We start from the raw sequence: 23343 nt of genomic DNA on the forward strand, positions 1-23343 counted from the left end.
TTGTACGTTTATCATTTTTAGCTGCCAGGGACACATTCTTTCATATAAATAAGTACTGTATTGCCTGTGGGATCTATTTGTCAAGTCTGAATTGCTACATCAAAGTATGTGCATACTCTTACCTTGAAGAAGACTGACAAGTTGTCCCTCAAGAAGGGCTCATGCATTTGTACTTTTGACCTGTACCTGGAGTATGCAGGCTCCCTTTAGTGTCACCAGCACCTCCTATGGCCAATCTGGTGGGTAAGACACTGTCCCTGGGGCCGTTAGTAGGCTATGATGAAGGTGAAGAGTTTACATTTATTATCCGTTTTATTATAAAAACACAGGCTTATACCTTGTTGTTTTTATAATGTCTAAAAAGTTTTTGTGCTTGGCATACGTTGTTACACTGTTTCTCCATTGTACTTCTTGCTAATTTGCTTTTATTAAATTTTTTAAATATTTTTGAGGATAAAATTTATATTTTATCTTACGGCCTCTAGAAAGTGTGAAGCTTTTGTAAGCTTCTTCTCATTTAACAAATACTTATGAAGCATTTATAAAGAACCTGGATTTAAGTGCAGAAAAATTTCTAGTTGTGAAATGTCTCATTTTATCATCCTGCCATCAGAGGAGTATGGATGGCTTAAGTGTTTTCTGAAGGCCTCTGTAAAGCATGCAGCAAAGTCATGTTGGAAGCAGTTACGAAGAGCCCCGCCTACCAAAAACCCTAACAGATAAATGGTTCTGAGAACTTGTGCTCCTCCGTGTTTGTGTAGAAGAACCATGTAGAATTCCCAGCTTTTTAAAAATTATGTGGAAGTCCAGAATAGGAAGACAGCATATAAACTCCTGTCTCCATACAGAGAGGGCAACTTTTAAATGTTTCTGATGTGCAGGTGAGTTTGGATTGATATTTCAAGGAAAGAAAAGTATACATATATAAAAATTTTTATTATATATGTATGTGTGTGGAAAACATATGTAAGAACTAACCTTCCATTGCTGACTTTGCTAGAAATAACTATAATCTTTGAGTGAAACAAAGGATTCTCAGGAAGTTTTATTTCCTGTCTACTGGACTACTATTTTCTAAATGTAAACCCTAATTTACGGATTCATTTGGTGATTTGAAATGTTGTTGTTTTGGTTTGGGGGGGTTGTTTTGTTGTTTTGGTTTGTTTTGTTTTGGAATCAGGGTCTCTGCATGGCACTGGCTGGCCTCAAACAGAAATCCACCTGTCTCTGCCTCCCCAGTGTCAGGATTATGCCTCCATGTCCAGCTGTAATTGTAATTTAACTGATGTCATATGTGTATAAAATGTACTCCGGCCACAGAAAAATATATCTGGCCCAAAATACTTATTTTGGTATAATTATCTAACGTCTGGAGAATTTTTCAAAAATAATCAGTGCTTAAAAGACAGTTTTGTTTATTTAAATGTTTTGAATACAAAAGTTTCACTCACATAGAATCATCACTGTAATGAGTAAAGAAATAGGTGTTTGTGGGATTGAAACTTTTGAGTAAGTAAATGATATTATGGAGTATCCTTGCTTCCCATCATTGGTCCCCATCGTATAATGTATTAAACTTTCCTGTGGGCTCTTAGCTTTGCAGTAGAACTGCTTGGCTAGGTGATAGCCCCCCTAAAATATTGTGTGAACCTGTGCACTTTAATTTGCAGGTGGGGTCCCAGTAAAACAGTTGTTCATTTAGCCTCTTTTGGTGCCATGTTGTAGATAGCTACTAGAGTCGGGAGTAGTGACTTATTGTAGAGCGTTGGGTGTTTATAAACTCTCCTGCCAGTCTTCGCTAAGCAGCATGTAGTTATCTCTTATATTCCGGCTCCTTTGTGGTGGACGGGGTAAGCGCACATGCGCATACTCATTGTGGCATTGTGTAGAAGCCTGAGGACAATGGTGGGATTCAGTTCTGCCCTCTCACCATGCAGGAAGAAGGGGCTGAATCCTGAAGGCTGCATCGCCTTCACCCGCTGATCCATCTCAATGGGCCACTCCACTTGCTTTTAGTTGAGATTTGATTAACTGAACTAACGAAGTGGGAATGACCATTTTTGTAATTAGTTACTGTGCTACCTTCGGGCGTTTCAAAAGTAAATATATGCTCCATTTGCTTACACTTAGAAGGTAATTGTAGTTAATGAACTACAATTCCTAATGAATTGGCGGGTTTTACTTACTAATAGTGACAAATTATAACCTTGTGACCAGCATAATATAGAATGCCCTGGTTTAATTTAAAAAATAAAATATGCAGCCTGATGTGGTGGTGCATGCCTTTAATCCCAGAGGAAGGCAGAGTCGGGTGGATCTCTGTGAATTCGAGGCCAGCCTGATCTATAAAGTGAGTCCAAGGCAGCCAAATTACACAAAGAAACCCTGTCTCAGAAAACTGGATAGAGATGTAGCCATGGCAGCTCAGTCCCCTAGTAAGGGGAACAGGGACTGTCTCTGACATGAACTCAGTGGCTGGCTCTTTGATCACCTCCCCCTGATGGGGGAGCAGCCTTACCAGGCCACAGAGGAAGACAATGCAGCCAGTCCTGATGAGACCTGATAGACTAGGGTCAGATGGAAGGGGAGGAAGACCTCTTCTATCAGTGGACTTGGGGAGGGTCATGGGAGGAGATGAGGGAGGGAGGATGGGACTGGGAAGGGATGAGGGAGGGGCCTACAGCTGGGATACAAAATGAATAAACTGTAACTAATATAAAAAATAAAAATTGAAAAAAGGATAACTAGATAGATAGATAGATAGATAGACAGAGCATATTTGAAATTCCCTTTCTATTGTGATCACCATCTATAAACATTACAGTTTGAATCAAAATATTATAAATCATCTAATGTTAGTTAAATAGTACCTTTGCATTTTTCCTTTTTTATAAATAAGACAGGGGAAACACAGTCATCACAAATAGTAAGGTAGTATTTTATAAAAAGTGTTACTAGTTTGCTATAAATATTGAGATTTTAGTACCATTGACTTTCCCCTGTTTTCCCATAAAACCCACATGTGACTTTATAGATGTATTTCAAAGTGTCCCAGGCACTGGGATAGAGAGGCGTGGTACACAGTAGGCTCTGCCTGCTGGTGAGATGAAGGAGGTCTGCGGGCAGCGTGAGAAGGGCCACACCACCGCTGGCCCAGCTGTGGCTCCCTTCATGTAGGACGCAGCAAGAGATATGTCAACCTGCTTTGCCTCTCTACAAGCACACAAACGAAGCTGATGCCGCTGTCACCATCTCACGGGAACACGGATGGAAAGTCCGTCACTGACCAAACTGTCATTTATACAGCGCCTGCTGTGTAAGTGGTAATCACAGCAGAGGGGGCATTCTCTATTTGCTCACCATCATAACGCCACCCATAGTTGGAGAATGAGTATTAGCAAATTAAATTTAGTGGTTTTGGGTTTTTTTGGTTGTTTTTTTTTTTTTTTGGTTTTTGTTTGTTTGTTTGTTTTTTTGTTTTTTGTTTTTTTTGAGGAAATGTGCTTCTTTCTTGCTAAGAAAGTTTCTTTTTAAAAACGCACAATAGACAGAGTCGCTTTCACGCCAGGCCTTCCTCCCTCTGAACCTTGAGAAGTCTGCGTCCTTAGACCTAACGGTTGTGTGTTAGCTAGGGCTTGAACTGGGATTTATGATTCTGACCTCACCATGATTTCCTCAAGCTTTGATGACGCCGTGTTCCTACCTCTAGGCTTACGGAGCTCCTATGCCAGTCAGCACAGCCAGCTTGGGCAAGACCTTCGTTCAGCTGTGTCTCCTGACCTGCATATCACTCCTATATATGAAGGGAGGACCTACTACAGTCCAGTGTACCGCAGCCCAAACCACGGGACCGTGGAACTCCAAGGATCGCAGACTGCTTTGTACCGCACAGGCTCAGGTGGGCCCCGTTCCCTGCCCTCCTCATCTCTCTGGCCCAACCGGAGCGATACTCCACCCAGATCGGGCTCTCCGTTAGGAGAAAATCATGTTGCCCATTTAGTTACCAAGATAAGCATCTGTGACAGCAAATCAATAAGAGTAAAACAGAAGTTCATTTAGCACGTACTTTCGGGTAATATATTTTTATCATAGTGTAATCTAATCAGCGAAGGTAGTGGTTGTGCTGTTAATTTAAGGATGAATTTATGAAGCACCAAGTATGATCCCGTCGGGTTAGTCTCATGTCAAATAGAGAAGGCAGCCATTTGCTGAGATATTTTTTCATGACTTGCGTTGCCTGTGCCACGTGTTGCAATGATCCAGACGAACGACTTGATCCATGAGTTAGCCTGTAGTGTCTCTTTACCAGAGGTGGACAGTTCGGTCTGCTGAAGAGTCTTCCTTCTGATAGACGTCAGTGAAGAGATGTTCCTGTGTTCTTGGGTTCTGTAAGCAGGAATTCCTTGAAGAGCACTGAGGAGAGGTGAACCGCTTCCCTAATCGCAGGAAGACTCGAGTAGAGCAATGGTGGATGCCCGCTCTATTAGAAGTGTTCGGGGCAGCAGACAGTTGCTTTGCGCACGACATGACGTAATAATTTCTGAAAATAGTCAGAGAGATAAAATCTGTCTTTCCTGGGACATAGATTTTTTTTTCCCAATATTACCAAGATCCAGAGGTATAGAAGTAAAAGTACATAGCAAAGAAATAGGATATTTAAAAACTTGAAGGGTTATTTATAAATTTCAGTAAAGACCTTGTTTTTAACCACCAAATTAATAGTATGAAATGATAACCACTCATTTCTGAGATTAATTTCTTATATTTTTACTGGGGTTTTAAATTTCTAAATCTCAATGTAACCAAGCTTATAAGTACGCTCATAGTTTCACTGGCTTTCTTTTCTAGGTACTTCTTTTAATTCTTAAGCTAGGCTTATGAAATCCAAAGATAAACAGCTGATGTAATTGCCAAATGTTTAATCCTATTTAAAAGTAAAAAAAAATCATATGTTTTAAAAGTGGAGAATGTACTAATCTTTCCCAAAACGTTGACTTTGTAGTAGGTGTTGGAAATCTACAAAGGACATCCAGCCAACGAAGCACCCTTACATACCAAAGAAATAATTACGCTCTGAACACAGCAGCTACCTATGCGGAGCCCTACAGGCCAGTACAGTACCGAGTCCAAGAGTGCAATTATAACAGGCTGCAGCACACAGGGCCAGCTGATGATGGTGCCACGAGATCCCCATCAATAGACAGCATCCAGAAGGACCCCAGGCAAGTACCAGAGGGACTCTTCAAGACACGCCATATCACGCTAACCACTTCCACCATTCTGTCCCCTTTAGCCTGTCAGGTCTGTGGTGATATCAGTAGTTCCTTTTTCTCTATTACTTCCACCTGTGCAGGTCATGGAGGCTGGCTTCACTTTTTAAAGCTGATTGCTTCCTTCCGTACTTAGCGCACAGATCTGTGGGAATATTTGCAGTATTCACCACATAGGAGCTCCACTCAGGCAACTACCTGGGGGAGCCTGGAAGAATTAGACAAAAGACTGTGCAGGAAAAAAAAAAAAAAAAAAAGACTGTGCAGGACCACCCATCCCACACCTTTGCCTGCCCGACTTGGAAAGTTTGTATATTATCTAAATCAGAAAAGATGAGCATATGTTTGCATTTGTATTAGTCAGTGCTGGGTAGAGCTTTTACTAATGAGGTTCTTTAAGAAGCTTTGTGCCGCGTAGAAGAAGATAGCTCACAAGAAATTCTCATCTCACAAGCAAAACACCCTGGACACATATTAGGCACGGATCCCCGTTTTATTTTGTTTGGTCACAGAGACGACATTTTCTAAGGTAGATGTGAGCAGCTTGGTACTTGATTGAGCCTTAAACTGGCCTCCTCCTTAGCGAAAGCCACTTAACATTTTCAGAAAATGTGTTTCAAAACTAAGAGAATTTTCATTTCTGAAGGAATAGAATCATTACTAAGTTTTAAACAACTTTGGTGTTATTTTAAGGCGTATATTATTAGCAAGATTTCATTCACTCTCCGCCCACAATTGTTTCACTGGGAAGTTGTTATTATCGATTTGAATTTCACAACCTGCCAGCTTGTTCTAATGACTGCACACTAAAATTAGTGAGGTTCTGGTCATTAACTGCTGTACCTGGATGGGAAGCTGCTGACTTATCGAAGCCACATCATGAGTTTGCTTTTATGCCTAAAATTCTTTCGGGCTTGGGCATACATTTTGTTTTTATAGTCCTAGTTTCCCACTTTGGGCTATCACAAGGTTTACTTGGAAAAGATCTTTTTTTTTCCTTATAGCACCTTCTATGTAATTGTCAGAAAAATGGTTATATTGTTTATTGTTTCATTTGCAAAAATTTTCAGAATGACAAAATTCTGTGTTACCCAACACATTCAGCATCCTCCCCCCCCCCAGGGTGTTCTGAATTCTGGGTAATTTGATAGCGAGCTGGACCAGAAAGCTAAGCAGGGCTGAGTCATTAGACTCTGGGTTGAATGGAGATGACCACAAAGGCTTCAGCTTCGACCTCGAACATGAGTTGCTTCACTGTAAACAAAAGTGTCATGTGCGGTAATATATTCTTGCTGTTCGTACTACGGTAATTCCATAGTCTAATGCGTGAACTGCCAGAGCGACCTGTGATTGTGTGCAGCTTCCCTGATACCGCTGCTCCTTAGACGAGCAGCCATGCCGCAGCCGCAGGCGCGTTCACTGTCGCTGACCCTGGGATCCAGTGGAGATTGAGCGCGCAAATCAGAATCAGGGTCCCTTGACAACTGCTGTTCCTCAGGTTTAAAAATAACAACTTTAACATGTTATTAACCTCAAACTTTACTGTTCTTACGACATAATTAGCCTGACATTCTCTGTGAGACTGGAAATTATTGATGTTTACTATACAGAAGGAAATCTGTAAGGATTTTGTTTTTTAGGTTTTGTGAGATTTATTTGGTTGGTTTTTTTTTATGGGTTTTTTTTTTTTTTACTATTAATTACACTTTATTCATTTTGTATTTCCCCCATAAGCCCCTCCCTCCTCCCCTCCCGATCCCACCCTCCCTTCCCCTTCCTCATGCATGCCCCTCCCCAAGTCCACTGATAGGGGAGGTCCTCTTCTCCTTCCTTCTGATGGGTTTGTTTTTTAGACTCTTGAGATAGGCTGCTGTTTTGTAGCTCAGGCTGGCCTGGGGCTCATGATTTTCCTACCTCAGTCTCTTCTTTTCATGCTAGGATTTTAAATATGCACCACCAGGCCCAGCTGTGACTTAAAAACAGGGTGGGTCTCAGCTTGGAGAACAAAGGTTTTTGTTTTTTTCATAGACTAGCAAGGGAACATCTCCTGTTGGAAGAGGACGGAAGGTGTGTGTCCTCTCACAGTGCAGGCCTCTGTGTCCAACTGGTCCTTTCTCCACCCCTGGCCTTTATGTCACTGCCATATGCATTTAAACACCCATAACATATAATAATATTATTACTGAAAAATGGTTACTTTGAAAGAAATCAAAAGAAATTAAAGCAAATAATTTAAAATATTCACCCTTACCACTAAAGATCTTCCTATATATAACACAGGTCTCTCCATCTTGTTCCACTTCCATCATTTGGTTTAAATTCTTTTAGCCTCAGTTTATCTTAAATGTTTTTGGTTTGCTTTCAGGGTATTTTTGCTATATATAAAATTCAGGATTTATAAGTGTGAATGTTTTTTCTTTCAGTACTTTAAAAGGTGTTATTCATTGTCTTCAGACATCTGTTGTTTTTTGGTGAGAAATAAGAAATTATTTGTATTCTCCTCATTATGTAATATGCTTTCTCTCAGCTTCCTTTGTTGTTCTCAGCTTTCAGCAGTTTTACTATGCTGAGCTATGTGTGGGTCTCTGTGCATTTGACATGATTGGGGTTTACTGAGATTCTTCGAATGTAGATTAATGTTTTTGCAAAAATTAAAAAAAGAAATTCGCTTTTGTTTCTTTAAATTCTTTTCTGCACTCAACTCCCTTTTCTCCTCCTGGGATCCTAGTTACATGTATTAAAGTCAGTTGGTGATCATGAGACTCAATAAGTTCTCTTCTTGTTGTTGTTTTAATTTCAGATATTTGAACTTGCTTTTTTTCTTTTTTTTTTTTCAATCAATCTGGTTCTTTTTCTATAGTTTCCGTGTCTCGGATAAGAGTCCACATCTACTCGTTCTATTTCGGTCTTTTGTTCGTTGGTGTGGTCTGACTTTTGCCACAGGGTCTCCCTGGAAATCAGACTGCCCTGGTCCTGCCTCTGCTTGGGATCACGGGTTTCCACCACATCCAGCTTTTTTTTTTTTTAAAGTCTTCGAACACAATTGGAACAATTTCAAGTTCTTCCTCTAAAAAGGCCAGGATCACTGCCTCTGGTTCTGTTTCTACTGTTGCTTTTTGTCATGTCACCTCTGGTGACTTTTCACTATCTGTTGGCTGAACAAGTGAACCTGGATTAAATGATCTCCTGCTACAGTGCCAAGTTTCTTGTGGCAGATAACTGAACTGCTGGCAGATCCTTTTGACACTGACAACACTGATTTTGCTCTTTGAGAAGCCTGTTTCAGATGTGTTTTAGCCCTAGACTATCATCCTTATTAAGTGGCATGGTCCTAGCTGCTCAGACATGGCCTTTGAGGGCTAATGACTTATATTCTGAGATTCTCACATCTGTACCCAACAAGCCTGGAGTCCAGCATCACCTACTGTGGGTTCAACTGCCGTACAGTAGTCACCCCGCACCGACCAGTCCTCCGGAGTGTCCTGTCTATACCTTCTGACTTCTTTAGCACCAACAAATTCTAGTCCTCACCCCCCCAACCCAGTGCAACAAATCCCATCCTGTATTCTTTAGCCTCAGCCTCTTGCATTAGGATACAGAAAACAACCCTACACAAAAAGCCAGGTAGATCTGGGATTCCTGGACTGTTGCCTCATCTCAAGGATTTTATTCCTGTGCTCCCTGTCCAGGGCCCATAAATAGTTCCCTCACACATTTACCTCATTTTTATAGTAGTTTGTGGAACATCAAAACACAGAACCATACTATAAAGAAAAGTCTAGGCTTGGGTTGTAGTCAAGCAAATCCTTGCACAGATGCCATCTATTGAGCCTGGAAACTGGTAGCAGTCTTCAGGGTAGATCTCTGCTAAGCTTAACTGTGGTAATGTTAATGGCAACCACTGCCCTGATCCTCCTGGCACCCAGACATGTCAGAAAATCTCAATCATCACTGTACCACTTAAAGAAGAGGAAAAACCAAATGTTTGCGATAAATGTGAGTTATCACTCTTGGCTCTCTGTCAATTACAGCACAGCCTTACACGATAGACTCTGCATAGATTTTTTTTTTTTTATCAAAAATGTTTAGCACAGTTGAGTGTAGAAAAGGGAGGCTATTACAGAAAAATGTTCTCCTTTGGAAACCCTCATTTTTCAGAAATGAAGGTTAATAACTACACCATCCCACTTAGCCACCAGCCATTCTCTAAAGCAGGCAGGGGTAACAGTTTCATTGTTCTTACTTTACAGGTGAGGGAACTGTGCTCTACATACTCAGCTGCTTTCCAAAATAACAGTGACCGAGGAGCCTAAGGCTTCAGCCAATAACTCCCATTCCTATGAACTTTCTCTGTGTGGGTGTGGTGTGCATACCACGTGTGTACATGCCTGCCTGTGTGTGTACATGCCTGCCTGTGTGTGTACATGCCTGCCTGTGTGTGGGTGCACGTGGCCATAGGTGTGGCCGCAGGTCGGGGGCTGAGCGATCCTGTTGGGAACCCTCCCTCTTCAGTGCTCGTTCACCTTGCTCTGGGAGGCGGGCTCTCACAGGAACAGGGAGTCTGCTGGCCTGCTTGCTGTGGGGACCCCATCGCCCCCTTCTGAGACCGGAGTATGGGCAGACTGGCGTAGCCACCCAGCACTATGGGTGCTGGAGAATTTTTAGATCGTCTGGTTGCCAGGCAAAGACCGAATCCAGGAAAGGGGGCCATTTCAAGCGGGAGTCTGGGATGGTTCAGGAAAGGTAGAAAGGATGGACAGAGGGTCCCGCTGATTGGGTGAGCGGTAAGAGGAAGACTCAGTTACAGGCGCCTCTGTTTTAGGCAACTGTGTGGGTAGTCTCACCGTCAGTCCTCTTGGAGTCTAGCTCATTCTCAATTGGCCGTCAGTGTTGTCTCCCATGTAAACGTGGCCATCCTACATTTCCCTACTGCCAAAAGTGTCTGCGTTCTCGTTCCTGTAGGGAGGAGCAGGTGCACCGTGCACATTTCACCAACTTCCGCCCACGTGCTACACCCGATCCCTTGTGTGCAGCCAGTGATATTTAGTAGTGCTTGCCTCAGAGGGAGCAGTCGTGGCAAGTGACAGGGCTAGGTCCAGGTTGTGCCGTTGGTGTGAGGGTCACACAGGGCCTTGTGTCTAAGGCCAGGTCATAATCAGCCGTGATGACCCCTATAACTTAACAGGGATGCAGCAGATACTCATTGGCATGGGTAGTATGTGTGCGTGTGTACAGGTGTGTAACGACCCTTTGAAGTGGACTGGAAAATTAACACCCGGAGCCTTCCCAATCCAGGTGACACTTAGAAACTAGCAAGTAGAGAAGCTAAGGCAGGGGAACTGAAAGCCAGCATGAGCTAGAGAGTAAGACCCTGTCTCAAAAAGACAAAGAAGAAAAAAAAGATTTGCATTGTTTTTGAAAGTTTTTTTTTTTTTCTCAAAATTCCCAATTAATTCCCTAAGCTCTTCCTCCTTCCCCCCCCCCCCCCCGCTGCTGTGTATGTAGTTACTACTCAGATCCCCGTTGGCAGTGGCTTGCTTTGCCTGCTCACTTCAGTGGCGTCCTGTATCATGTACGGTGCTATCTGGCTCCTTTTGCTTAAAACAAAAGGTCAGTGCATGCTACTGAGAATACCAGTAAATTCCCTTTTATTGACAAGTGTCATTTCTTCGCATCCATCACAGTTGCTTTCTGCCCCTTTAGTGGACAATGGGGATACCCCCAAATAGGCTGCTACAAAGATGCTTATCACTGTCTGCATACAGAAAAACAAATCACCAGCAGAAGTTTCAATGGGTTATTAATATAAGAAGTAATTTTTATTAACTTACTCAGTGTGAATCCATTATTTTCATTAAAATTTAATGGCATCCCTTAATGGGAGTCTTTGTATACGTTGTTGTGTGAACCATTTTCTACAAAAAAAAAAACACACCTGTCCTTTGTGTGAAATAGACACTGGAAGATCCTAAACAGTAGGCCAGTCAGATGACATCAGGAAGCCCTGACAGTGTGATACTGTGTGCAAGGAAAGCATGAAAGACTCTGTACAAGGCGTGAATGCATGCCCATCATATCATACAACAACAAACTGTCGCATGGTGAAGATGTCGCTGCCCTGCTGCCCCCTGGCTGTGTGGCCAGCTCCCTGCACTCTCATGTGCACATACCATATGGGGGTGGGGAGTGAGAGAGATATCACACCTGGGAAAGCGGCTGGCACAGAACACGTGTTCCTGACCCTACTGAGTCCTACTTAATAATAATACAGTTTCTGTAACATGAAGGCCAGGGTGTTTCAGAAATGGCGTTTCCTGGACATTTCTGCCAAGCTACTTCTCTCTTTTTCATTCTCCTCTGTGTTTCTGTCTCATAATCAAGAGCAACTGTGCATATTCAATTTCTGAACAGTCACTGTGATTTCCCACCAGATCTGTGATCAGCAGCTGGTCTGTCCTCTCCCATCAGGCCTTCTTTTCCTCAGGTGTGACATCTCACTTAGCTAAATTGCACTTGTTTACCTGTGCGTTGCATCGCTGCATTCTTGGATGGGTAAAAAGGCATAAAATTAAAATCCGGAGGAGGAACACTGCAGTGGGAAGGCTGCCAGATGGAGAATTCCCTTTGTTCCCCTGACTCTGCTGTGTCCTTGCACCACGATTTCTTTAAGATCACAACATTTGGGTCTCTGCATATACTGATCGGGAGAGATTATCTGTCAAATGAATGACTTTAGGACTTCCATAACTTCCTATTGCTGCCTCTGCTGAACTTTTTCCTCCTATCAGAAATGTGTTGTTCTTCTCGGAGCTTCCTTTTTGATGCCATATCTCTTCCACGTAGGGAGTTTGCCTGGCGTGACCCGGAGCTGCCTGAGGTCATTCACATGCTGCAGCACCAGTTCCCATCCGTCCAGGCGAACGCCGCAGCCTACCTGCAGCACCTGTGTTTTGGAGACAACAAAGTGAAAATGGAGGTACTAGACCCAAAGCCCGGCACGCCGTGCCTTCTGCTTAGCAGCTGCTTGCTTACTACTTAAAAATGACTGGGGACGTGGGGGTCAGGAAAGATGCTTCAGCAGCTATGAGCACTGACTGCCCATCCAGAGGACCCGGGTTTGATTGCAGGCGCCATCCAGGAGCTCACAGCCATGTGTAATACTAGTAACCGAGGATCCAGCGCCCTCTTCCGGCCTTTGTGTGTACTGCATGCACACATTGCACATACCTACAGGCAAAACACCCAACATGTAAAATAATAACTAATTTTTTAAAAATAAAAGTGATTATGAAATAACTAGTGGTTGGGGTGTTGTCAGTAGCACAGTATGTCCTCATTACGGCCCTACCTTCACTTTAGTGTTTTTCATAGCACCACGAAAATTACTGAAAAATAAAATTTCTTTTTGAAATAATACTGATTTTTAGATATTCCTTTATTTCTTGACTATGCATTCCATTGCCTCTCAGGAAAACCTGAGATAAGTGTATTGCCTGGAATGCTTTCAGCCTTGTCAAAGCTCATCCACTTAGTTAGCATATCTATAAAACATGAAGCAAAAATCAATTTAATCTGAGCTTTAGAAATATTTTCAAAGAATCTATTAGATAAAAAAAAATTACTGCATTCAGTGAACTAGGGAGTTAATGTATCTCCTGAGGTTCTGGTCAAGACAAGTGTTTTAGTGTTAATGGAAACAGAAAGTTTCTGCTTACTAGCCGGTCCTCTGTCGCATGCAAATTCTTTTTAACATTTCAGGCCTTATCCTCCTCCAGTGAGCTTTTTTATCTGGTCCATATGAAAGGCGACATAACAGCCACACACCTAAAGGTGGACATCAACAAAGCCTAGCAGCCTGCAAGTAAAACAATCAAGAATTGACAAGTGGAAAAGAATGTGAGGATAGTAGCCTGGGGAACCAGGTCTAGAACTCCCTCCTGTGCAGCCTGTGGGCAGCTGTGTGCTGTTCTCACGGCAGGCCTGGAACGTGACTGTGGCCTGCACGCGGTGCCAGTCCTCCCGATCTCCCATCTCTTCTCAAGCCCTACGCACAGGAAGGGAGCGCTCTCGTAGAGAAGGTGCCTAGAAGTCTGAGAGGGTGCACACCTGAGCTCACCACGACAGGCGTGTGCAGCCGCCTTTGATGCATTTCACTCAGCCCTGGGACCTCATATTTCTCATTCCAGGTGTACAGGCTAGGGGGAATCAAGCATCTGGTCGACCTGTTGGACCACAGGGTTTTGGAAGTCCAGAAGAATGCTTGCGGGGCCCTCCGAAACCTTGTGTTTGGCAAGTCTACAGACGAAAACAAGATAGCAATGAAGAATGTTGGCGGGATCCCGGCCCTGCTGCGACTGTTGAGAAAATCTATTGATGCAGAAGTAAGGGAGCTTGTTACAGGTGGGTAGAGAATGTGCTCTTGCCTAGAGGGAATGCTGGAAGCGATCTAGCCTGTGCCAGGGCCTAGCGGCATTGAGAAGGCCATGGAAGCCTCGCTGTGAGTGATGAATGATGCGCTTAGCACATGGGTGCGGCTAGCTGTTGCTCACCTCTATGAAGAAGGCCATGCACCCAGAAGACATTTGCACTGTTCTGTCGGTACGGCTGATGTGTCTATCGGTGCGCAGGCACTCATGCTTGGTTCCCTTGCTTAGCGAGCCGAGGCTTCATGGCATGGTCCTGGTAGCCCTAATGTGTGTTTTCTTTTCTGTTCTTCTCGCATAATTTCTCACAGAAGTAAGGCCACTCTGGACCTTTGTTGCTAAGTTTTTCTTTGTGCAAAATTGTTATACTTTATGTCTTTCCTGAGCAGACCTCAAATAATTTGTAATATTTAATGCTAAACAGGAAAAAAAAAAAGTACCCGAAGGTTCAGTGATTTCCTTTTCTCTGTTTTTTACTATTTAAAAGTCAAATTGCTTTGAAGTGGAGACCGTCCGCACTTCAGAAGGGCTTGTGTCTTTTTGCCTGGGGCACGCTAGCCCACATGCTCGCTTAGGTACTTGCCCCTCATTTCATCGCTCCTGTGTGTTGGACTCTTCTGTTTCTTTAAAACACAAGGTTTTCTAAGATGTGGGTGCTGGCCTTGAAGAGAAAAATGTGAATGTATAGTTTAGGAACAGCTATCTCCTATGGAAGCTTCCAATGTAAGGCTACAAACACCTTCTGATATTTCCCAGAACCCTCTGTCAGACCTTTTTCTGACTTTTATGAAACATGTTTTCAAACATGTATATATGTGTGTGTGTGTGTATATGTATGTGTATACTGTCAGCACTAGTAATTTTAAGAGGAATGGTTACTTATGAGGTGGTCCTTTCAAAATATTGGAAAGGGAATAATCAAATGAAATGATGACTATGAAAGTGTATCACTCTCATATGCAGAAGGTTGTTGCTCTCAGCTTGATTTCTGTGTAAACATTGTCTGGTTAATATGAAACTACCAAGTCATAATCTGCATCTAGAAGAACTGCTTGCTTGTGCATGTATGTGGACATGACATGTGTACACATACCTTAAAGCCCCTGACCTAGGGGGAAAGGAAAGTTAGTTGTTCTATTTCCCAGTTGTAGCATTCGGTAGTACCAAACTTAGCTGATGTTGAGTCAGAAGAAACATGTAAGAAAAAGTGAACCTTGGTATGTCTTCAGGCAGGAAAGCCTTAGGAGATCCTTAAGTACCCCTCGGTAACACTTCTCGTCAGATATTTACAAGTTCTTTAAACTAGGTGGGGAGGGGGGTTCTGAAAGGGGTCTCAGAACTCATCTTCTCTGATCAGCCATACCAACCCTCCACCCCCCACTGAGTGTCAGCACTGGCCAGGACAGGCAACTTGCACGGCTTCTGAGCTCAAGCGTGGGCATCAAGGTTAGCACGTGTGTTCTGAATGAGAAGGCACGAACACAGGCCCTGGGGAGTTCATTTCACCTAAGAGAAGCCCTACAGACCAACTCTGCCCCACACCCGGCCACCTGGACCCCTCCTGACCAAGAACCCAAAAAAACACAGCTGCCTGTGTTCCAGAAAACAGAGTGGTACCTTTCTGGCTTTCAGTATCCAGCCAGTGCCATCCACAAAGACAGCGGCTCTGCAGGCTTGATATTTGGCCTGTGCAGGTGTGGACTAGGAGTTTATCAGTGATAATTAAAACCAACTTAGAACCATAAAACTGGAATTGCTAACAATTTGAAGAAATTACTATTCACTTGAAAGTAGGTCTGTTATTCACAAAATTAAGTAATTCAACCTAGTTATTAAATCTAAAGTCTTTTTCTCCCTTTGTCCTCTGTTTCAATTTGGCAGATTTTACTATACAAGTGAAGAAATTTTATCTTTCCTAAAAAAGATGTCTCACATTTGCTTTAATAACTGCCCAGAGCCTTTTTTTTTTTTTTTTTTTTTTTTTTGCCACATTTGCACTTTCATGGGGGTGGGGGGGACTTTTTGCCAAGATCATTTTCCCATTCGGAAAATACCAATGGCTGTCTTTGCTGATTAAAATGGTTCTGTAACATGGAACATGATTCTTGTGTTTCCTTCATTGTATTGAACATTTTTTGTAGTGAAATACACTGTGCTTTTCATGTACTCAGTACTGTGTGCACGGGTGCTTTGCATTAATGTCCCTTCCGGATCTTTGCTGTTACTGTGCTTAACCGCAAAAGCTACACAAAGTTTAGCTGCCCCTCCCCCACAACCCCATTGGGCTAAAGTCAGTGTCTTCTAGGCCAGATTGCAAATGGAAGCATCTTCTCACTAAAAATGATATGATGCATTCATTTGTTGAGGATTATTAAATTATATTTCTGAGCTAGGAGGTACAAATTTATAGTTACTGTGTATTCTGAACATTTTATTTTAAACTGTACTAATTGAAGATGCTACAGAGGGTCGGGAGGCCTGGCTTGTAAGGAGCTGGATGCTCCGAACCTTTCAATGTGTTATTCCTCCCTAGTAACACCAGTGTTACTACCAGAAAGTAGCCTCTTCTTCAGCAGTAGCAGGCTGACTTCCTATCACTTCCGTATTCACTCTTTCCAGGTTAGCAAGTGATTGACTATTCATTATGGCTAGTCAAATATTTCCACTCTGATGGCTTTGAAATTTGAAATTCAAGCCATCCATTGAAGGCACCGTGCAGACCATGGGCCACACCATCCCTCCCTCCCTCATCACTGGCTCCATATTTGTTATTAGGTGATAAAGTTTTTGTTTTTTTTTTAAATATTTTTGTGCTAAAGAAAACCAGGTAAGCCAGGCAAAGTTTTAGCAAACGGTAGGTCCCAACAAGAGTTGATCATTCAGAGTATAAAGAGCCATATGATCACAGGATGAAAAATTCTATTGTTTCCTTGACCTCATTAATACGCCTTCTGTACAGCCATTTGTTACCTGATCTAGACAGGAGGCAGTCCATTACTTTCCTGCTTTTCTGGACCACTTGAGCTATTAGGAGCAGTGTGTGTTATTTTCAGAAATCTAGCAGCAGCCCTTCCCACTTCTCAGCCAAAGTTAGTAAGAACCCTCACCACCTGCTCTACTTATTACAATAATATCAAAATCATTCATCACCAGTCTCCAGCCACCCTCCCTCTTGATCTGTCTCATTTCAAGTCATAAAAACTTGTAATGAGAAAAATGACAAAAAAAAATTAAGTTTAATTGGTACTATCCCAAAATAGTTCATTGTAGATGGGCCGGCTCTTACTTCATAAAGAACTTAGAACAGGAAAATGCCCTGAAGGAATCTCTGTTCCTCAGAAGCTCACCTGCACACCCAGATGAGACATTCGGGCACAGGGAGGTTGAGGTCGTGACACACAGGCTGAAGTTTTCTCTCCCCCAGCGCAGGCTACTGAAAAATACTAAAAAGAGGCACCTCAGGGCATGCAAATGCCTGTTTTCAAATACTGTCCTGTCTTTGGCAGTACCCACAGAAGGAAGTCTCAATATCCTAATTACTTCAATTTCACCCAGCGTTATGGGGAGGTCTCCTTGAACCCCACCAAGACAGTCTCGCCAAGCTAGCGGCCCAGCGTAATCCTGGGTCTCAGCTTGCCGCACTGTGACTTTAGTCTTCGAGTCTGTCCAGAGTGACAGTCTCGGTGTAACGTACCAGTCTACGGGGTGCGTGGGACAGGTCCTCATGTCTGAATGAGACAGCCAAGTGGGAAACTGAAGTCAAGCGGAGAACTCACTCGTTTGGCCAGCAACGGCCAGAGGAGACTTTTCCAGCAAGAGAGGCCCTTAGCAGCGGGCCCCCTCGCTAGCCTAGGCAGCCTACAAATGTGAGGCAGGTGGGACACACAGGTGGAGACCCCATGTCACACCCCCGGTGTTCCAGAGTCTCCGCCCCTGCCTGATGGCCTATAGCCTATGTCTTCAGTCCCTTGTCTCAAAGCCTCTGCTGACGATTTAGGGCAGGTTCAGAAAGTGTCCCTGGCCACACAAGTCAGGCGTGCAGTATTCGTTTCAAAGCAGTGGTTCTCAACCTGTGGGTCAGGACCCCCTTGGGGGTCAAATGACCCCGTCGCAGGGGTCGCATATCAGATATCCTGCATATCAAATATTTACATTACAATTCATAGCGGTAGTAAACTTACAGTTATGAAGTCACAATGAAAATAATTTTATGGTTGGGGGTCGTCACAACACGAGGAACTGTTTTAAAGGGTAGCAGCACCAGGAAGGGTGAGAACCACCGCCTTACCTGACTCTGGATAACTAAGTCTCTTTGCTCACATAAATGAGCAAACTCTTTGTCAGAATCACCAGCAGAACAAGGATTGGAGGTGGGGGCACTGCACTTCCTACTAGCTCCGGCCCAGAGCCTTCCTTTTTCCCCTAAGCAGCCTTTTCCTTGTACCTGCTCCCAGCCGGAGCCAGCGCTGTGTCCCTCGTGGGCAGTTCTCAGCATTCCTGAATTGTAAGTTTATTTCCTGAAGAAATACCCTTCCAAGGAACACTGAAATATATAACCATGTGGAGTTGTTAATCCTCTTAAAACACCCACCAAGTGGCAAAATTACCTTAGACAACATGCCGAAACACCAATTCAGTCCCACAAAGGTCTCCCAAGGTGTTGGTAGATCAGGGTGCCATGATCAGCCTTTGTGATTAGAAAATCAGAGAAACACAGGTCAGCGCTTATGTTTTCTAAACTCTGAAGATCTGGCCCTCTCATGGCCTTCATGTGGGAAGAACTCTCAGTAGCAGCAGCAAGCCCCTTCGGATTGAGTGCTCAGGCTAGCCCTCCAGGGCCAGGTGCTGCAGCTAACCTCCATGCTCCATTCTCCACCTCTCTCTTCTGGGAAACTTTCTTCCCTCAGACCCAGGACCCTTGCACCCCCACAGCCACCCCTGAAGGAGCTCTTCCACACCTGACAAACGAACTATGCATCTAAATGTACGGGAAATTCCAGAGAGCTCTGAGGTGAGAAGGCAGAGCCAGGCCAAAGCCAGCTGAGGCAGGAGAAAGGCCCCCACCCAGGAGGCCTAACAGGAAGACGCCATGACCCAGGCCTTTAGGCCAAGAGGAGCACCGTGTGGCCTGCTCTCAGGGCCACTGTGCCCTCCCCACAGATGTTGGCCTTCAGAACCCTGGAAATTATTCTGTGCCAACATGATTCTTTCCTCAGAATTTATCCACAGAAAGGCATTTTTTCTATAATTGAAGACCGTACTTTCGTCCCACTCATCATAATTGCTTTCCCATTATTCCAGTTCCATTTCATTTTTATAATTTGCTGATGGCATAGTGGCCCTGGTAGGAAGCTTGAGCGATTAGTCTGAGGCTGCAAATGGCAGGCATTGTGATAGCAGTGTTCTGTCCTCATTACCCCTTCAACTTCCTCATTCTGTCAACAGCACCATATTTTCACACATGTGCAAGCCACTGCCTCATCTTTACCACCACCGAAAGCTCAAGTCACCGAGTTCTCCCTTCCTGGCTCCTTTGGGTCCTCACCAGAAACCACGGTCCCGTGACATAGGCTGTGGTACTGGCTCACCATCACTCACCATAGAGTGACCCACATCAGCATGTCAGACCTCCCTCCCTCCTGTCATTCCCAGGCTGCTCTGCCCACCTTCCAGCTTAGCCCCGAGCCCCCAGCTCCCCTCTCTTGATCTTCCTCAGCATTCCTAGAGGCCCCCACCCCTCTTCTTTCTGACCTCTACCTTTCAGTCTTCAGCTCAAGGCCATAGCCTCCAGTCCTACCAGACAGAAGTTGCCATAATTTAAAACCGTCCAGGGAGGGAGACTCAGCATTGTGGGGTGTTGGACGGCTTTCCCTCCACACCCAAGGCTCTGGGCGTATCATCCCATGGTATACCTGCTTCCCTGGTACGAACACTACTGTGCTGTGTGGATTTGTGAGGTGTGGGGAGTGCCTGGCAAATGGCATATTCAAGCTGTGCTCACTGCTCTTCCTACCTCTGTCATGAGGCCTCCTGAGAGCACACAGCTCCCCCAGGAAGTATGATCAGAGCTTCGTACATACTTCTAAGTGTTCACCTTAAGAAGGGACAAAACCAAAGGCAGTGGAATTAATTTTAATAATGCATTTTATTTGATCCAGCAGTTAGATTGTCAATTTTTATATGAAAATCAGTTGTGAGACAGTTTGCATAGATTCTATACCAGGTGCGCTTTAATACAACTCAGTCTGGACTAGCCATTTTTCAAGTGCTTACTTTGCCTCCTGTGACTGGTACTGTACTAGACAACGCAGGTCTTTACAAGATGAATGTCCCTTCCCTGGCATGCTGGAGTCGGAAGTGCTCCAAATTAAAGAATTTCCTAGGTTTTTTAAATATTTGCATAGACTTCACATCAACATCCCTGATCCAAAAAGTCTGAAATGAGATATTAAGACATTTCAGGTTTGAGAGTTTTGTATTCATTGTTCAGGCTGTACGGTGGTTGGGGGAGACGTCATAGGTTTCTGAAGTAGAAGGCATTTATGGGTTGTAGATTTAAGACTGGCAGGCAGTTACTCGTGGCCATATTGCAGCCGAGCGTAGTCACCGTAACATCTGTTTACTACATTTTTTTCCAACAAACAGCCACAGAGGTTCATTAAGAACCCATGGAGCAAAGGGGAACCTTCAGGAGCAGCCACAGAAAAGAGACAGATGAGCCCTCCCCGGGTTCTGAGTATTTCAGCCGAAAGCTGGCTGGAAGGTAACAGTGAGTACGCTCTCAGAGCGGGCTGTGGTCCTGGATTAGAGACCACCGCTCTTTCTCCCTGGCTCTCAGCAACACGTGGGGGTACACACTGCAGCCCGTCCCACATCCAGTCTGAGGCCCTCGCACCACTGTGCTTGCAAGAGGGCTGTGCGTGACGGCACCATGTGCCCAAAAGTCCGTGGATGCGACGTTGTCAGAATGAGCACCGTCTTTCCTGGGAGTGTTACTGCCCCAAACAGCAGGAGCGCAGACATCATCTTAGTGTTCTACTGCTGCAGAGAGACACCATGACAGCAACTCTTATAAAGGAAAGCGTTGAATTGGGGCTGGCTGACAGTTCAGAAGTTTAATCCTTTGTCAGCCTGCTGAGGAGGATGGCTGTAGGCAGTCAGACATGGGGCTGGAGAGGCAGCTGAGAAGAGAGAGACACTGGGCCTGGCTGGAACACCAAGGCCACCCACAGTGAAACACTTCCTCCAACAAGGCCACACCTCCTACTAGTGCCCCTCCCTGAGCCTGTGTAAGTCATTCCTTTTCAAACCACCACGGGTGCATTTGCTGACTGGGAGGGGTCTTCTTTCTGCACCCTTCCCCACCCCCCACACAGAAAGATAAGTTATCTTCTCCCTTACCTCCTTTGCTGTTCCTTGCTCCCTAGAGCCTGGGGTAGTTTACCTGTGGACATCTTAAGAAAGGTGCTGACTGTCAGGGCTGGGAATATGGCTCAGAGAATAGCACTCACCCCCGCATGACACTGTAAGTTCAATTTCCAGCTCTGCAAAAATGAGCAGGACAGGCAGACAGACCCTGAAATTATGCTGGCTCATGGAAAAAGAACAAGGTACAGTGAGCGATACGTACAGGGCACTGGTCCTTCTTGGGCTTCTTCCCTTGGCCGTGTGTGCAGGTGCTTGATTTTTGATAATTTGGAAAAAAAACATGAACTGAATGCAGTGTAAACATAAACGGCTTAAAATGATTCTTTCCGTCAGAGAAAGAAACACGTTTGCCGGCTATTATGGATTCACGGTGCCAGTAAAAGCACTTTTAAATGTTATTTGGGTTTTAATGTTCTTTTAAAACTGTACTTTCAAGTAGTTGTTATTATTTTAATTAATCAGCAAAATCAGCTTCTAATGTGAATATAAAGCTATCAGTTGAGCATTAGATTAGTTATACAGCCAGCTTTAAACACAAACGCTTTCAACAGTCTGCAGCACAGAATTTATGTGAAATGGAATTTTAATTACTTTATTCATTCTTTGTGAAGAAACAAACTTTCATCTCCCATGGTAGCACTTCGTTTTGCTTCTTGGTTCCTCGTGATTATCTGTACTTTTTGTGGAACATAGAATAAGTGTCATTTTCTACAGTACACATAGAAATTCCTAATACTTTCTAAATTCACTCGTATGTCCGTATTCTCAGTTCTCAGGCCGGAGCTAATTGCTTTAAAACAAATACCCCCCGCCCCAGCTTCCTAAAGTAAATTATAGCTTACTTTTAACTTTTTAACATTTTTGTGTGGGCTTGAGGAGGTAATGGCACATGCCACTCCATAATTTCAAAGGCAGTTTCATTAGAATGTCAGGGCTGGAGGTTCCCCACGTTGATGGAGAATGCCAGGCTCGTGGCTCTCAGGTACACAGCAGTCTTGATACACCTGGGTGATGCCGTATTTTCCATTCATCACTTACAGCCCTCATAAGAGTCTTCCTGTTGTCCTGGAGGCCCAGACAAACTGCAAAGAACATGGCTTTATTACTATCATAGCAAGGTGGAGTGCACACAAGGATTTTCAGCCAACTGGAAGAATGGTGCTTTTTACTTTGAGTGGAAGAACCATATTCATCTTGCCCTCTCTAAGGCTTTTAAATCTCATTGAACCATTCCTCCTCCGGTGTTTGTTGACCAGAGCGAGTTGTTTTGTACTGTACTGTGGGGTTTGGGAGCAGGAGATCAAAACCTTAAGTTTTGATTTTAAAGATTTAAATTGGTGCCTTAAGATCCACTTCAGCCTTGGAAGTACTTAACACACCCCAACAAATGGAACTGAGCGTGACCTGTAAAGTGCAGAACTAGAGGGTGGTATAATGGGTGGTGATTAGCACACAGCATAGGACAATAAAACTGCTGCTGTGTGGGTCATTTTTTTTTCTTTTTTGGCTTTCAAATAAATATCTTCTTTTATTACAATTTATTCACTTTGTATCCCAGCTGTAGCCTCCTCCCTCATTCCCTCTCAATCCCAACCTCCCTCCCTCATCCCATACCCCTCCCCAAGCCCACTGATAAGGGAAGGGAAGTCCTCCTCCCCACCCATCTGACCCTAGCCTATCAGGTCTCATCAGGACTGGCTGCACTGTCTTCCTCTGTAGCCTGGCAAGGCTGCTCCCAACTCAGGGGGAGGTGATCAAAGAGCCAGCCACTGAGTTCATATCAGAGACAGTCCCTGTTCCCATTACTAGGGAACCCACTTGGAGCCTGAACTGCCATGGGCTGCATCTGTGCAGGTTATCTCCATGCATGGTCCTTGGTTGGAGTATGAGTCTCAGAAAAGACCCCTGGGCCCAGATTTTTTGGTTCTGTTGCTCTCCGTGTGGAGCTCCTGTCCCCTCCAGATCTTACATGCTTGTCAACACTGGAATCTCCTTCTTTATACTCATGAATAAGTGGGACCAGTTTTTTTGGGTTGCAGAAATTAAAGCCTGAATCTCTCTGGTGGATTGGTTCTGTGACCAGCAAGTCACCCCAGCTGACCCAAAGATAGCATACTCAGTTATTCTGCTGGAGGCTTGCATCTTTTTTAACAACCTGACGTTTCGGATTTTGGCAGCCCTGTTCCTTTCAGCCTTGCAGTCTGAGGGATGGCCATTCCAGG

The 23343-nt window shown here is 44.1% G+C and overlaps 1 protein-coding gene across 11 annotated transcripts in view; it reads left to right on the plus strand.

Moving 5' to 3' along the window:
- Pkp4 (plakophilin 4) overlaps nucleotides 1-23343 on the plus strand; it is a 208290-nt gene that overhangs the window by 163337 nt on the left and 21610 nt on the right. For 7 of the 11 annotated variants that reach the window (XM_060390208.1, XM_060390216.1, XM_060390210.1 and 4 more), the window contains 4 exons: nucleotides 3710-3898; nucleotides 5003-5226; nucleotides 12118-12246; nucleotides 13457-13670. In XM_060390208.1, coding sequence (XP_060246191.1) covers nucleotides 3710-3898; nucleotides 5003-5226; nucleotides 12118-12246; nucleotides 13457-13670 — 756 coding nt within the window. The remainder of the gene's footprint in view (nucleotides 1-3709; nucleotides 3899-5002; nucleotides 5227-12117; nucleotides 12247-13456; nucleotides 13671-23343) is intronic. The other 4 variants (XM_060390205.1, XM_060390212.1, XM_060390207.1 and 1 more) reach the window with 1 other exon arrangement.

This window comes from Meriones unguiculatus, chromosome 8, assembly GCF_030254825.1.
Source record: "Meriones unguiculatus strain TT.TT164.6M chromosome 8, Bangor_MerUng_6.1, whole genome shotgun sequence".
Taxonomy (NCBI): domain Eukaryota; kingdom Metazoa; phylum Chordata; class Mammalia; order Rodentia; family Muridae; genus Meriones; species Meriones unguiculatus.